The following is a 16,019-nucleotide window of genomic DNA, read 5'->3' on the forward strand; positions in this document are numbered from 1 at the left end:
TCTGAGGAATAAAACGGACTTCTTAGGATCATGGGGTGAGAGAATTTGCATCGGAAGTGACCTTAGAGACCCTCAAACCCAACTTCCTTGTTTTAACCTATGGGAAGAGTGAAGCCCAGAGAAGTTATTTGGCTTCCCCAGAGTCACGTCACTAGCCCTTCAGACCACTCTGTTCTAGAAGTCCATCTTGTAAGATTACTACTCAGAGGAGAGAGAGGCGGGGGAACACCTTGTTATGAAGTCCTCGGGTCATTCCAGTCATTCAATCCCATTGGATGAAGTCCACGGTGGACACAAATCAACATTGCGTTTTTGTCTCGAATGGATCCCATCAGGAAGCTCAATGACAATGTTGGGTCATCTGGGGTTACTTTTCCCCTCCTCTTCCCATGCTGTCCCAAACCCTGCTGTGTTATATGATCCTTTGTCCCTTTTCAACAGAAAAATAGTGAGATTAGTGAGTCTTTGTGATAAGAAGGAATGATTTAGAGAATAATGCTATAAACTGAAGCAAACCTTATTGTAATTTCTAAACTCCCGGACAATGTTGTAGGAGGATCCAATTTGTATTTTGTGAATCTCCTGCCTTTTGCACCTTTCTGTGGATTTTGTTTGGGGAATTCTATATGCAATGAGAAAATACCCTGTATTCCTATTTTCTGTTTTGTTGCTCTGAATACAAAATGTGAGTGAGTGAATATTCATGAGCTTCAGAGGCACCAGCCAACGATTAGGTCTCATGAATGAAAAAACATAATGAAGGCAACATGTGTCTCCATTTCCTTAGAGCGTGTTCCCTCGGAAGGACCAGCATGAATCCAAGCTCCCTTAATCTGCATAAACAAATTGCTGAATTGGAGAAAGATAAATTTGATGCAAAACCAGATTTCTGTTTTAAGTTTCAATGAGGTTATTGTGAATACCAAAGCTAATTATAAAAAGATGCTAAAAATGAGACGAGGGCTCCTCTATGCCCCTAAAGTCCCACTCTTTGTGGGGCAGAGGTGACCGTGGGTTAGCAGAGGCTCTGACAGCAAAGCAGGTTCTACTAAAGTGGCATGGCCTTGAACACAAAGTCTGGCCCCTAGTGGAGGCTTTGGATTGATCCATTGACTGGATAAATACAATCCTGGTGATTGCATGCTTCTAAGGTTCAAGAAGGGGCCTAGCTAAGTACAGAGAGGTGCCTTCCCAGATGGCTGGTGGTCTCTACTCAATGAATTCTTTGTTTAAAGTGACCGTGGAAAAGACACAAAATTTAAAAGCAAAACGCTCTTCATTCTGTTCACTGACTGACCTATGAATCAGTCCACCATTCCGGTTATCTCAGTGACCAAAACATCACTGGGCCACCGCCCCCCTTTTTGTGTGTTGTATTTCATTAAAACAGAAGGTTTTGCCCTTTTTTGTGAATGTGATGGGGTCCTTTGGCAGTCCAGGAAGTCTGTGGATCCCTTCTTAGGGTAATGTTTTTAAATGCATAATATAAAATGCATAGAATAACAAAGGAAGCCAATGGTTTTGAAGTACTGTTATGAAAATACTGAAAAAAGAATATGTTATGGACTCCAGGTTAAGAACCTCTGTCCTATAAGCATATAAGCTTCTTGAGGGTAGAGGCAGCCTTTATTTTTGTATTTTTATCCCCAGGCTTAACACAGAGCTATCTATATATCTATATATAGCTATCTATCTATATATCTATAGATAGATAGAGATAGAGATAGAGATATATAGATAGATATAGATATAGATATATAGACATAGATACAGATATATAGAGATAGATATATAGGGTTATATACATGTATATACATATATAGAGACACACACATATACATATACACACGTAATATTATATACATTATATATATCATTCATAATTGTAGTTACAAGTCAAAGGTAATAGGGCCAATTGGCATCTAATCGTGAGAGATACCAGGAAGCCCACTGTGACTAAGGCAAGCTTCCCTGAGGAGTGAGAAATATTGAAGGAGGCTGGATTTAGCATGATAGTCATAAGAGATTAGAGCAGATGAAAGACATTGAACTCACATGATTGGCAACTTCTTGGATAAAGAAGAATGAAGGGAGGAGTAAAATATGACTTCAGGTTGAGGGACAAGAGTGATGTGGAAGGATGAGGGCATGCCTAGGGGGAATAGGAAAGTTTGGAGAAGTGGTCCTTGGGGAAAGATAAGGTCCATTTTTGATGTCTTGAACTTGAGATGCTGAGAGCCAGGAAGGAGTTGGTGGTGTGAGGCTGGAGTCCAGCAGAGAGTTAGGGCTAGATGCAAAGCCTTAGTGGTTATCAGTACAAAGGTCATCATTGAATCCAAGGGAGTCAGTAATAATACTACAGACTTTTATAGAGTACAAAGAGAGAAGAGGGCCCACGTCAGAGCCTTTGGGCCACTTATCCTGAGAGGTAAGGATATGTGATAGCCTAAGATGGAGACAGATGGAAAGGAGACAGAAAAAAGTTGCATCAGGGAAAATTGGGGAGGATAGAATGCCCAGGAGGAGGAAAAGAGGGGCAGTGGTGGCAAAAGCTACAAAGGGGTCAAGATGGATGAAGACAGAGGAAAGACTGAATAATGTTTGAGAGAACAATTCCAGTTGATTGATGAAATTGCATGCTACATTAGAATTGATAGAGAAGGGTTTAGGAAGTGAGTGAGGGGAGACCGTGAGTGGAAGCTGCCCATCAACCTTATTGGCTGTATCACTCAAGAAGGATTGCAGCAGGACAAGGCCCCAAACTGTGCAGAAGGAGACGTTATGGTGGGTTGGAACTTCATCTACTCGGGGGAGGGGGATGTCCCATTGAGGCAGCTCTGAAGCTATCCAGTCGACGATGTGCTCCTTCGTGAGAGAGCCTGAGTTCAATCATCCTTGACAATCACTGTTAGATCATGCTGAACATCAGTTAAGCCCATCTTGGTTCTGGATTTATTTGCTATTCACTGCTAAGAATTTAAGCTTATCCAACAAAAAGCCATCTACTTATTAAACATTCTATTTGCTTGCTTATTTTTTTCTCTCTGTTTGGACATCACTGGCAACTCCATCGATCAATAAAGATGTTACAACTGAGGGTTTTGTCAATTGGACCTTGGCTTCTTGTATCTGTTAATCAATAATGAGAATGCCCAAGTAGATGGTTGTGGGGTTGGGTGGTAGTTATCAGAGGCGCCATTTTAAAAGCATCCTGGCACAGTGAATAGAACATCGTGATTGGAGTCAGGAAGACTTGGGTTCACCTCCATTCCTGACACTTTCTGTGTGACTCTCGACAAGTCGTTCTGAACCTCAGTTTCTTAGGGTTGTTGTGAAGGGCACATGAGATAATATGCGTAAAGTCCTTTGCAAACCTTAAAGCCCATGTAAAGTCCAGCTATTATTATGGTTATTAGCTTCATTTTGACACCATATAAACGTATATCACCACCCCTCACCCCTCCTCAAGTTTATTTCTCTGCTGGCTGGTAATTTTCCATGAAAGTAATTCTGTTAACCTGTCTTCTCTGATGGGCGGCTAGGTGGGACAGTGGATAGAATGCCAAGCCTGGAGTCAAGAAGAATCATCTTCCTGAGTTCAAATCCTCAGACATTTACTAACTATGTGACCCTGGGCAAATCACTTTACCACATTTGCTTCAGTTTCCTCCTCTATAAAATGATCTTTTTGGATGCCTCTTGGCTGGTTCTCATTCCACTGCCTAGCTGATAGGATGTCAACAAACAATATTGCTTCTGTATGCCTTGGATCACAGAGCAATTGCCACATTGATCAGCAGGCCCTCTATCTCTGTGGCTGCCCAGATCTTCAGCAGGCCATGACATCATTTCCTTTGTGGTTTTCTGATCCTGGAGATCACTCCTGATGAGACAGCAGCTCACCCTCTGAATGGAGAGATAATGGGCCTCTGACATGCTCGGTGGGCAGGACCTTATTACCAAAGAAATTAGGAGTAAAGCAGATGTTGACAGTTGTGTTCCTGTTCTCTCACATGCTGCCATCCTTTTGATTCTTTTTTTAAGGCAATTGGGGTTAAGTGACTTGCCCAGAGTCACACAGCTAGTAAGTGTCAAGTGTTTGGCCTGAGGCCGGATTTGAACTCAGGACTTCCTGACTTCACGGCCTGTGCTCTATCCACTTTGCCACCTAGCTGCCTCCCATCCTTTTGATTCTTAAGGACAGGGCATATTTGAGAACTTCCTGACAGAGACAAGCCACCCCAAGTGGCCTTAATTACATGAAACTACTGAAAGTGTCCATCAAATACCTCCATACTTCCTTCTTCCCCTGGGTGGACTTTGGTGCATGCCATCTTGAGGATTGCTCTGGAGAAAGAAGAGAGAAATTGTTCAGGACAACTGTTGGGAAGAAGGGAGGTATCTGGCTTCCCTGAAAGGAAACTCTGGAATCATTGACCAAAGCTGGACCTATGGTTGTTTTTCCTCTTTACATTTATGGTCTAACCAGGTCAGGAAATTGAGGTTCTTCCTGACGCAGGACTTATCTGTTGAACAGTTAGCATAGGGAGAATTCTCACTAAAGTTACTGCTGTTGTATTTCTTGCCAGGATCCCATCAATCTCTGAAATTTCTTGACCACAGAGTGACATGGTCAGCCCCGTGCTCAAGGAATATCAACATGACAGTTGTGTAAGGGAATTCACTGGAGAATAAAGAGGCTGGTTGCAGGGAGGACAAAAAAAAAACCATGGCAGTAGAGTAAATAAAAAGTGAAAAGGGCCTCTTGACCTAGGGCAATAGTAGAGAGAAGAGGATGGTTGAAGAGCTTATAGAAATAGAATCTACAAGACTTATCAACTGATTGGGTATGTGGGGGAGGGAGAAGGAAGAGTTCAGGATGATTCTAAGTTTGGGGACTTTGGAAAGAACCTTAGAAGTGTCTAGTCCAACCAGCCCCTTCAAGGTCAAGAGAACTTAAGTGATTTGCCCAAGGTCACATCGATAGTAAGGGTAAATGTCAAGTCTTACACTTGGGTTAAAAAAAAATCTACTTATGTGAGTACAAGTTGGAGGAAACATAATTAGGTGGTGGATTTTCTGAAAAAGATCTAGGGGTCTTGGTGGACTTGAGTCAGCAGTGTGTGGTGGCTGAACAAGCAAATGGAATCTTGGGCTCCATTGAGAAAGGAAGAGCTTCATGCGTAAGTGTGTCTCTCTGTACTGTGCTCCATGTCACATCTGGAATATCATGTCTAATTTCAGGAGCCACATTTGATGAAAGGTATGCCTAAGCTGGAGAGTATGAGAGGGAGGGCAACCAGGATGGTGAAGGATGTGGAGTCCATGTATAGAAGATCAGTTGAAGGAACTGGGAATTTCTGATCCACGAGAAGTTTATGGCAGGCTCAATTTTTGTGTTTAAGTATTTGAATGTCTGTCTTATAGAAGAGGATTATTCTGGTAAGTCCTGGGGGCCACATCCAGGGTCAATAGGTTCAAGCTGCAAAAAGCAGATTCAGACTTGATGTCAGGAAAAACCTTCTTGACTGTTAGAGCTTTCCAAAATAGAATCAGTTACCTCAGAAAGTGGGAGATTCCCCCTCATTGCCTCCAGATTTACCCTGTACAAATCTTGGATATACATAGGTGTTTGTGTGTTGTGTCCCTTTTTAGAATGTGAGCTCCTTGAAGTCAGGAGCTATCTTTTTCTTTCTTTGTAACCCCAGAGCTTAGTGCAGTGTCTGGTGAATAGTCAAGGCTTAATAAATGCTTGTTGGTCAACTGACTAACTCATTGGGGGTCTTCAAGCACAGACAAAATTACTCTGGTTGGATGTTGTAGTTAGAGTTCCTCTTGGGTAGGGTCTGGCTTAGCTGGCTGCTGAAATTCTTCCTCAGTGAAATGATGTGATTCTGTGATGTATCAGAGCTAAAATCGGAACTCAAATCCTGTTTCAAAAACCATTTCTTTCTGCATTCCACCAAGCCACCCCTCTCTGTCTACACTTTTAGGCTCAGCTTACTCCTCAGAAGAGACTAGTAGTTGGTGAAGGTAAAAGTAGTAAGTGTTGGCTTTTAGACCAGGGCCCCAATCTTAGTGAGAGAAATTATTCTTCTCTCTTCTTGTGATGAAGCTAGGGCCATGCTAAACTAGAGGCCTGAATACTCATTGCATGGCAGAGGCCAGGATTTACCTTTCATGGTCTTTAGTCATAGCTTCCTTCACACTTCTGGGTTGTCAGAGTGAATCAACACTAAGCTCAGCCTTGGAGGATAAGAAATTCACAATGTCTTTTTATATTTCTATTAACTGAGCAAACTGCATTGTTTTACCACTGAGTAATTGGGAAATTCTTTACAAGTAGGAAAATATTGTCATTCTGAATGAGGGGGGACAGTCCAAGGTCACTGCCATGACCACTGCTTAGAATCATCTCCTCTAACAGACTTTGCAGACATGCTGCATGGGATGGGAAGAAAGCTTTCCCAAACATCTCCAAGGTTGCATTGATGAGCATTGGGATAATTTACCTAAAGAGCCAAGTGCTAAGCAAGGTTGAAAGGCTTGAGTTAATGATGTAATGGGAGTCCAGGGGGAGGAGGACTCTTAATGGCTTGGCTTTGGTGCCTATAAATCATTCTATACATTCCATGACTTACATGAGTCCACCCCCTCTCCATCCTTCTCCATTTTAGAGTTGTTATTTCTGTCCTTCCTTGTGCCAATTAATTTAAGAAATGGTTGGAACACACAATTAGGGCTCAAAAGGGAAATGAGGCATTTGGGGTCCATGTCATGTACATTTGCCCCAAAAAGAAGTTGAGTTACAATAATTGGTTTAAATGAAGTAAGAAAACAGGAAAATCGGTGTGCTTAAATTCGATCTCCATTATCTAAGTGCAGTTGGGGCCGATGGGATTATAGTCTAATTTCTCATGTGAAGGGATATTTAAGGGTGTTTTCTTTGTGGTCATTAAATGGGTTTGGGAAATAGTGAAATTAACCTTTAACACTGTGTTCCTGAGTTATGACCTCTGTTTCATAACAGTAGAAGCTCTGTCTCCCCACAAAGTTGTTTTCATGACACACTGAGAGGAAATGATAACATGGATGATGAGATGCACGTAATTATCCCAGCTTTCTTTGCGCAGTTAATTATGAAGAGTTATATTTCACGTAGATTCATGGAATAATGTTGCTAGTTTTGTTAAGAAAGGAAAATGATCTTGCTATTTTCCTTCACATTTTTTGTCTCTTAAAAAAATAAAAGAATAAAAAAGAAACTCAGAAAGAGTATCACCAATACCGTCATTCGTGTGATTGTTTCTGGCAAAACTCAAGGCTTTAGACCCTTAGACTTTTTTTTTTTACTTTTAAAGGTTAATGACCATGGTCCTTGCATACTTTCCCAGCATGTTTCCCAGAATGCCGTAAGGCAGGCGTAATATCTGTGACAAGTTCAAGAGCAATTGAAAACGGCTTTCGGAAATTGATGCAATGACAAGGCAGCATGGGAGTCCTATAATTAAGTGGGTAAAAATAAGGCGATCAGCTCCATGACATCTTCTGGAATCCATTAAAATGGTCTTGTGTGAAGTCGGATAAAGGGAATGATTAAAAACTGAAAGCAAACAAGATATTCAATGAACACCAAAGAGGAAAATCATTTAAAACAAAAAACAAAAAAGGAGGTGATTGGTTTCTGAAAATAAGTATTTCTCTGGACTAGTTTCTGAAGTCATAATCATTCTCTTTGTGTATTGGACCGCTCTTCTGAATGTGAACATGGCATAGGAAGGGAGCCTGACAGAAGACTCCTCCCTGAGGCTCCCTACCCAGGGCAAGTGATTTATGGATGTCCCTCCTCAGGTGCTGGGCACAAAGTGGGGCCAGGTGGCCTCCTTGACATCTTTCCTTGTGCTGCCTCATGCCCCTGGTCTCTTCCCCCCTTTACTGAGCTCAGACCTTCTTCATATAGTAGAAACAGGTTTCTTCGGGAGCTCAAGATGACCTCCCATTCCACCCCTACACTTTGGGGTTGAGATAGCGCTAACCAGATGATTTAGTGGGTTGATGACTGATTGGTTCCACTTGGGACAAGAAAGCATGCCACATGATGCCAGGGCCTTCTGGTCCATTTCATCCTTACATTTTACTCCTTGGTGATACCCATGGCTTATCAGTGGACAACATGGCCATATCAGGACTTAGAATGGGGAATCCCTATTCTGCATGATACATTTTAGGAAGGTTTGGAAAGACCAGATGAGCCAGCCTTACCCCTCCATATGCACACAAATATATACACATATTTATCTGTATCTATATATGTATGTGTATATATTCACACATATTTATATATCTGTAAATATACGTACACACATACACACCTATGTAAATATGTGTGTCTATATGTATATAGACACATATATAAAATGTGTGTCTGTATGTATACAGATACATATAAAATATATGTATGTATATGTATATTCCACCCCCCCCCATGTATTTTTCACTCCTGGTCATACTTATGTGGTATATTGAGGGCAGAACTTTTTCAGTTCTGGGTTTGTAACCCCAGCACTTTTGCTGGCACACAGTAGGTACTTAACCAATGCTTTTGATTGGTTGGTTCCAGTATCTGTTTTGGGAGGTGTTCGCCCTGTTGGGAGGGATGTCTGAGATGTTGCAGAGTTCATTTTTCCTTAGGACAAGTTGACCATTGAGGGCCTGTCCACTCTGAAACCCTGTGAGTTCCTATATTACTTTTGAATAGAAGTAGTGACTAGAGAGTAAACCTGTGATTTTCTTGGTTTGGGAAGTTCTCCATGGGGAACTTTCCCTAATATCACATATCAGCATCTTCTCTGAATCTTAGCATTGAGACGTTCAGTGACTTGTCCAGGGTCACACAGTGTGTGACAAAGGTGGGACAAGCCCCCTTTCTTCTTTCTGGCTCCAAGACCAGCTTGCAGTTTAAGCTTTACTATTTCAAATGCAAAGGAATTGAGGAAAATTTAGCAGACATAAACCTCTTCTACAGGGTGTAGTAAGTACTTAATACATTCATTCATTGATTTCTTTGTAGCAATCAGTGTAGAAGCCAGATGAGATATTTAAAAGATTATTTCTATTAGGCATTTAGAGATCATTGGGTATTTTATCTTCATGAAACTTTGAGTAATGTCCCTTGACCTTTACCTTTTAGGCAGATGATTAAATTTCAGTGTTAATTAATTTCAGAACCCTCAGTTGAGTTATATTTTAATCAGAGCCTTCCTTTTCATCTTTCTGAGTATGAGCCATGGAGCAATGAATAGTGTTTCTTAGAGAGGCAAGGAAGGGCAAAGGAAGAAGGAGGAAGTGGACAGATCATTGTTAAAAGAGGCATTTCACCTGGGATTTTTGTCTCTGCCCTTAGTTGGAATTGCTAAATGCCTATGACTCTGACTCTATCATTTCCATTCTCAGGACAGCCCTATCTAGGAAATAAAGGGAAGGATATGACCTTTCATCCTGCTGTGAGCCCCCCAAAGTAGGATTCTGTCTTTGAAGAGACTCTTTGGAGATGAGCTCTTTGGAGCACCCAGAAGGAATCCATCTAAGTGTACTTGAAGCCATACAACATCCAACCTCGGTCATAGGAGCTGGTTGCAAACATATTCTCTGTGTGGGTCTAGCTGACTGAGTCTGTCAAGACAGAAGCCCAATGTACAAGCAATACATCAAGGAGAGCAAAAAAGCAGGCTTTATAAAAAATGTGTTCGGTAATTTCAGTTACGTCCAACTCTTCATGACCCTATTTGAGGGTTTTTTGGAAGAGATATAGGGGTGGTTTACGGTTTCCTTCTTCAACTCTTTACAAATGAGGAAACTGAGGCAAAGAGAGTTAAGTAACTTGCCCAGGGTGACACAGCTAGTAAGTGTCTGAGGCAGAATTTGAACTCCTGAAGATGAGTCCTCCTGATTCCAGGTTCAGTGCTCTACACACTGTGCCACATAGCACCTGATATGAAAAATAGGAGAATCAATGCCCATCAACTGGAGAATGGCTGAACAAGTTGTGGTGTATGAATGTAATGGAATACTACTGTGCTATAAGAAATGATGAGCAGGCAGACTTCAGAAAAACTTGGAAAGATGTGTATAGTCTGATGCTGAGTGAAGTGAGCAGAACCTGGAGAATGTACACAGTAACAGCCATGTTGTGCTATGACTAAAGTTGATAAACTTAGCCCTTCTCAGCAATGCAAGGATCTAAGACATCTCCAAGGGTCTTGTGATGGAAAATGCTATCCACATCCAAAGAAAGAACTAAGGAGTTTGAAGGCAGATAGAAGCATACTATTTGCTATTTTTTTTTCTTCTGTTGTGTTTTGTTTCCTCTTTCTGGTGGTTTCTCCTATTGGTTCTAATTCTTCGTTACAACATGACTAATGTGAAAATATGTTTAATAGGAATGTATATGTATAGTCTAGATCAGATTGCTCACTGTCTTGGGGTGGGGGGTAGTGAGGGAGGGGGAGAAAAATATAAAACTCAAAAGCTTATGGAAGTGATTGTTGATAAATCAAAATAAATTAATAAAAAATTAAAAAAAAGAAAAATAGGAGAATCAGTTACAGAGTAACCTCAACCTGGTGCTGAGTGGTTGTAAGATTGGAGTGTTCTTATGCCAGTCACTCAGGAGATCCACTGACCCAATAGTGAGCCCATCGCTCACTCCATTGCCTGTTGATGCCAAAGTTGTTTTGAGAAGAAACAGCTGGTAGGGTGGGGCAATAAAAGGAATGTAAGTGGAATAAGGTTTGCTGTGAATTCATTGAGCTATTATCCAGGCACTATGGCCACTGTTAGGCTTCTGTGCTGGAATGAGAAATGGCATAGATCTAGGGGATGAGGGAATTGGAGGTGTGAGGAGATAACTGGAGTTGGCTTTGATTAGCTGAATTAAGAGAAGGGAATTAGTCTTAATGAGACAATGTCGTATTTTAAGAAGAATAACAAATGCCTAGTGTCTCCTTACACTGATCAAAGGCTGCTTGGCAAATGTTAAATTAGACAACAAGGGAAGGGAAGGAAACATGCATTTATTAAGCCCCTACTATTTGTCAGGCGCTGGGCTAAGCATTTGACAAATAGTATCTTATTTGATCCTGACAACAACCCTGGGAGGTGGGTGCTATCAGGAACCCCATTTTATAGCTGAGGAAATTGAGGTAGACAGAGGTTAAGTTTCTTACAAGGTCACACAGCTAGTAAGTGAGGCTAGTTTTGAACTCAGGTCTTCTTGACTCTAGGCCAGTTCTTTATCAACTGTGCCACCTAGCTGCCTCAAGAGCTTCTATCGGGATTGTAGGTAGTACAATATATTATCAAGGGAAGGTTGTGAAGTCAGCTTTTCTGGATTTTTTTTTTTAGAAATGGGTATGATTTAATCTGGCATACTCCATTGAAGTGTCTCTTTGCAGAGGCAAGGGGACAGGCTAAAGGGCCTTCTGAGGACTTTTACCATCCTGTTTTGAATGAGGCTCTGTAGAACATAGCATGACGAATATCCCCCCTAAGTCCACACAGACTTTGTTGAATGTGTGAATGCCTGGGTCTTGCCTTTCACCATCAGTAAGCTCTTCCACTACATCTGCTACTGTCATTTCCAATGCAATGATGAGGACGCAGCACATGATGCCGTGGAGGCTTCTTGCTTCTATGACAGAAAATGGCCATTGCATGATCTTGGAAGTGGCCAGATTTAAGGTACTTGATGTCTTCCCTGATGTTTTGTAAGTGAGATTCTCGTCTTTACCCAGATGCTATAATATTAGGATTCTTCCCCAGAGGGTGGATAACTTGGTGCAATCATTCAAGACACAAATATTAAACACCTACTATGTTAACACCTAATATATTACTGTATTAAATGCCTCCCCGACCTGATTCCCTCAATTGCTAGTGTCCAAAAGCAGAAATTGCTATGTATTTATTTCACATGTGTTTTGTATGCTGACTGTGTGATTCTGGGTAAGTCACCTACTGTCTCAGTGGCAGAAGGAGTTTTCTCACCTGGGGATTCTCTATACCAGTAAAATTGCAGATCCACTCTAAATACCAAAACCAAAACCATTTTCTGTTTACTAATATACATATACATGTTGTTTCATGACAATAGAGTGTAAACTCCTTGAGGGCAGAGGATGTTTCATATTGATCTTTGCATTCCAAATTCCAAGTACAGTGTTTGGAACATACCAGGTGCTCAATAAATATTTTTAATGAATGAAACATAAAATACAGAATAGAAAGTGACAAGCATTCTAGTTGAGAGGAGAGAGATTTCTGACTGATGGTGACATCAGAGAAGGCTTCCTTGAGGAGGTGACATGTAGCTGCTCTTGAAGGAGAAGGAGGAATTAGACAGGCAGAATTATTTTTTTTCCTTGATTTTTTTTTCATTAAGGCATATATTTGATGGACTTACTTGTGAAAAGGAATTTTAAATGCCTGTTGTGTTCCCAATCTTTATGAACACTGTAAGTTGCACTGGTATCTTTTCCATCCCTTGAGATGAAAGATTTCATCTGTGTTGAAGACTCTCTGTTCTTCCTTTCAGGTGCTTCACAATGGTTTGATCATGGAAATGGACCACCCAACTGTGGGGAGGATCTCTGTGCCAGGTTGGAAATGATGAGTTCTTTGACTACTTTACACTTTGTCTTTTTGGTGTATTCTGACCTGACTATTGTGGGGAACAGAGAGCCTTGGAAACATTGGAGAAAGTCATTTCTGCTCACGTGCGATGGATGTGCACCTCTCACCTCAACAGGTTCTAAGAATTTCTGTTGTGTTAACAAAATGGAGTGAAGATGAAACATGGTCTTTGATGAGGTATGAGAGTAAAGCTACACCCTCCACATTGATCCCTAAGTGGGCTCTTCTCAGAAGTTACACTGTGTCATCTGAATGGTAACGCAGGATTGAAACGATTTACAATCCTCATTCTTGAGATTGCTGTGAAGAGTGGATACAGATCAGGGAAGGGATGGGAGAAACCATGAGACAGTAGGAAAAGCAGGCATCCAAAGCATGGGGGAAACAGCGCCTTCTGTGGGGAAGGGATGCCCAAAGAAGGTAGGAAAATGGGAACTTTGTAGTTCTGGTTTGTAACAGGTGAAGTGCTCAGGAGAGAAGTTGTGTGTGATGATGGTCAGAAAGATGCCATCTTTTGATCAAAAAAATCTTATTAAGCACCATTGTGTGCCAGGCACTGGGACTGAGCTCCAGGTAGGTAAAGAAGGGTAAAAGGTAGTCTTTGCTGTCAAGGATGCCACAGTCTAATGGGGGAGGCAACATGCAAACAATGATGCACAAACAATCTATATACAGGCTAAATAGGAAATAATCAACAGAAGAAAGGTACTAGAATTAAGAGGCATGAAGAAGGACTTCCTGTACAAGGTGGGATTTTAACTGGGCCTTAAAGGAAGCCATCAAATCCAGGAGTGGGTTTGAGGAGAGAGAGAGTTCCATGCATGGAGGACAGCCAGTGAAAATACCCAAGTTAGAAGATGAAGTGTCTGGTGACTGCTTGGTAATGATGGGAAATGATGGGAAATAAACCCAATTGTCAACACAAACCTATCCCTGTTGGCTCATGGGGAGTGGCAAGGTCAGGAGAATTCAGTGGGGTGAGGACAATGACCAAAGCATGTGACCCACAAATAACGTGACAATTTCCCAATGATGGACTTCCCAATTAATATTTCCAGTCTAGGGGATGGAACACATGGTTTAATTTTCCACTTTATTTGTGAGTGCTTTGAACACCCTGATTTTCATTGAGCTGATCTATCTATGTTGACCCCTTCTTGACCTTTGCATGATAAACAAAGATCCACTTACACTCTGGGACCTGGGGCCCCTTGTGTCCCCTCTCCCCACCCCATGAGGAGGCAGCTGTGGACTCAAAATGGCACCACTCAATTCTAGCCTTTGGGCAAGTACCATCATCCCAATTCTCAGGTATCAGAAGTGATCCAGAGGAAACAGAACCAGGGACTGTCATGTCAAGCAATCCAGAAGCACGTTCCAGACAAATGTACCATGGTTCCAGACAAAACAGGCAAATAGTTAAACCCATTTGTACAAAAACTCTTGTTTGACTTGATGTGTTGGAGCAATGTTGGGCAAGAGTTGCAAAATTACTTAATCAATCTCTCCTGGCTTTGGTTATAATAACAAGAAAGCTTCTCTATTGGATCTGTGCCCTAAATTTCTGGGCCTAGGCCCTTTTATCACAACAGTTTTGAGTCAATTTAAAATGACCAAGGTGGACCTGTTTGTACGTCTAGCCTCGTGCACATTGGATTGTGACACCCCTCCCCCTTTACCCTCCTCTTCCCCATCTACCTGATTGTTTATCCCTCACTGGGTACAAGGGCCAAACTTTTGTCTGCAGAGTTATTTGGTACTCAGAATACTCCATAGGGTCATAGATGCAGTCAGAAGGGACCTCAGAGATCTAGTCCAACTCTAGTCCAACTCTGCAGATGAGGAAACTGAGGCTCAGGGAGTTAAATGACTTACCTAAAGTCACACAGATATTAAATGTCAGAGGTAACTCCCATCAATCTTGTGCCTCTCATTTCTTATTATTTCCTTTGCTGTTTATGGTCTTCCTTCATCCTTTATGCTATCAATAAGACTTCAAAATAAACTCTAATTTGCTTTCAGGAAACCTTGCGTATTACTGGTTATAAGTCAGCTTTTAGCAATTTTACTGATGTTTAATATTAAGTGCATACTAATTATCAAGCAAATAAATCCCCCATATATTGAGGAAAGTCTCTTCTCTCCCCTTCTCTGCCTTTTCATTCTCCCCTCTTCTTCCCTTCCTCCCTTTCTTCTCTTTTTTTTATGTATCTCTATATGTCTGTCTTCTCTCTCGGTCTCTCTTTTTTGTCGCTCTGTCTCTATTTATTTCTTAACTTCTCTATCTCTCTGGGTCTATATCTCTTTCTTTGTTTCCAGCTATTGTGTATAATTCACTCAGGCCTCTGATCATAGTCCAACCAATCCATTTACTTAGATTGGAGTGGAATAGGGTTGAGGAGGGTGAGAAAGACCTGATGATGTTGCAGTGGTGATGATGGAATATAAGCTTCACCACCAGCATCTTCACAGTAACTCCCCCAGCCAACCTTCCACCACCTCTCCTGCCCTCGGCGGGGTCTAATCTCGTCTTACCCTAACTGTCTAGGCCGCACATAGCAGGATGGCAGGAGTGGAGAGTTTCCTTTGGCCCAGGATCTGGGCAGAGTTCCAACGTTTTCCCTGGATTTAACAACTAGACAGAGAGACCTCAGGACCAGTTCTTTCTAGTTCTCCCTCCACAGTAATGGCAATTCTAGCCTAGCCCTCATATGCTCAGCTCAAGACTCTATAGCTTACAAGGGCAAACCCCTATGTTTGGAGACTTACAAACATGTGCCGCATCCAGGAGAAGAAAGGCAATGGGAACCCAACGCTCACAAGCCAAGACCAGAGCAGGTCTGGCCAGAGGGTGGATTTTGGCTCTGCATGACCATTAACCTTCTTGTTCTATGGTTTTCAAGTTAATTTTGACCTGGAACACCTCCCTCTTCCCCCACTTGCATGTGGCCAATAAGGTCTGGACTGAAATAGCCCTGAAACTACAGAGGAGAAGAAGCATCACCTAGAGGGTCAGTGGCTGCCTCCAAACAACCATTCCACCTCCCACCACCAACGTACCCCTCTTCTTCCCAAATCTCTCGTTCTCAACTTCTTTTCATCCTCTGGGGTTTACTTTCTTCCCTCTAGGGTCGGCAGCTCCTTCTCTTATATCCCTGATGGCCAGGGTTAGGAGGCCTCGTCCATGAATAGAAGGGCCATGCCATTCATTCACTCATTCACTCACTCATTCATTCATTCATTCACTCACTAACTCATTCATTCTGTTGGCATTTCATAGAATAGCAGCAGCCTCGGGGCTGGAAGGAATCTTGGTAGCCATCCAGACC

At 41.9% G+C, this 16,019-nt stretch overlaps 1 protein-coding gene across 5 annotated transcripts in view; it reads left to right on the top strand.

Annotated features, from left to right (window-relative positions):
* The window catches only part of SUGCT (succinyl-CoA:glutarate-CoA transferase), a 629,460-nt gene that overhangs the window by 488,705 nt on the left and 124,736 nt on the right, over positions 1 to 16,019 (top strand). For all 5 annotated transcript variants that reach the window (XM_027835947.1, XM_027835950.1, XM_027835951.1 and 2 more), the window contains one exon: positions 12,593 to 12,656. In XM_027835947.1, coding sequence (XP_027691748.1) covers positions 12,593 to 12,656 — 64 coding nt within the window. The remainder of the gene's footprint in view (positions 1 to 12,592; positions 12,657 to 16,019) is intronic.

The sequence above is a fragment of the Vombatus ursinus genome, unplaced genomic scaffold (assembly GCF_900497805.2).
Source record: "Vombatus ursinus unplaced genomic scaffold, bare-nosed wombat genome assembly UNPS02014817.1, whole genome shotgun sequence".
NCBI lineage: Eukaryota > Metazoa > Chordata > Mammalia > Diprotodontia > Vombatidae > Vombatus > Vombatus ursinus.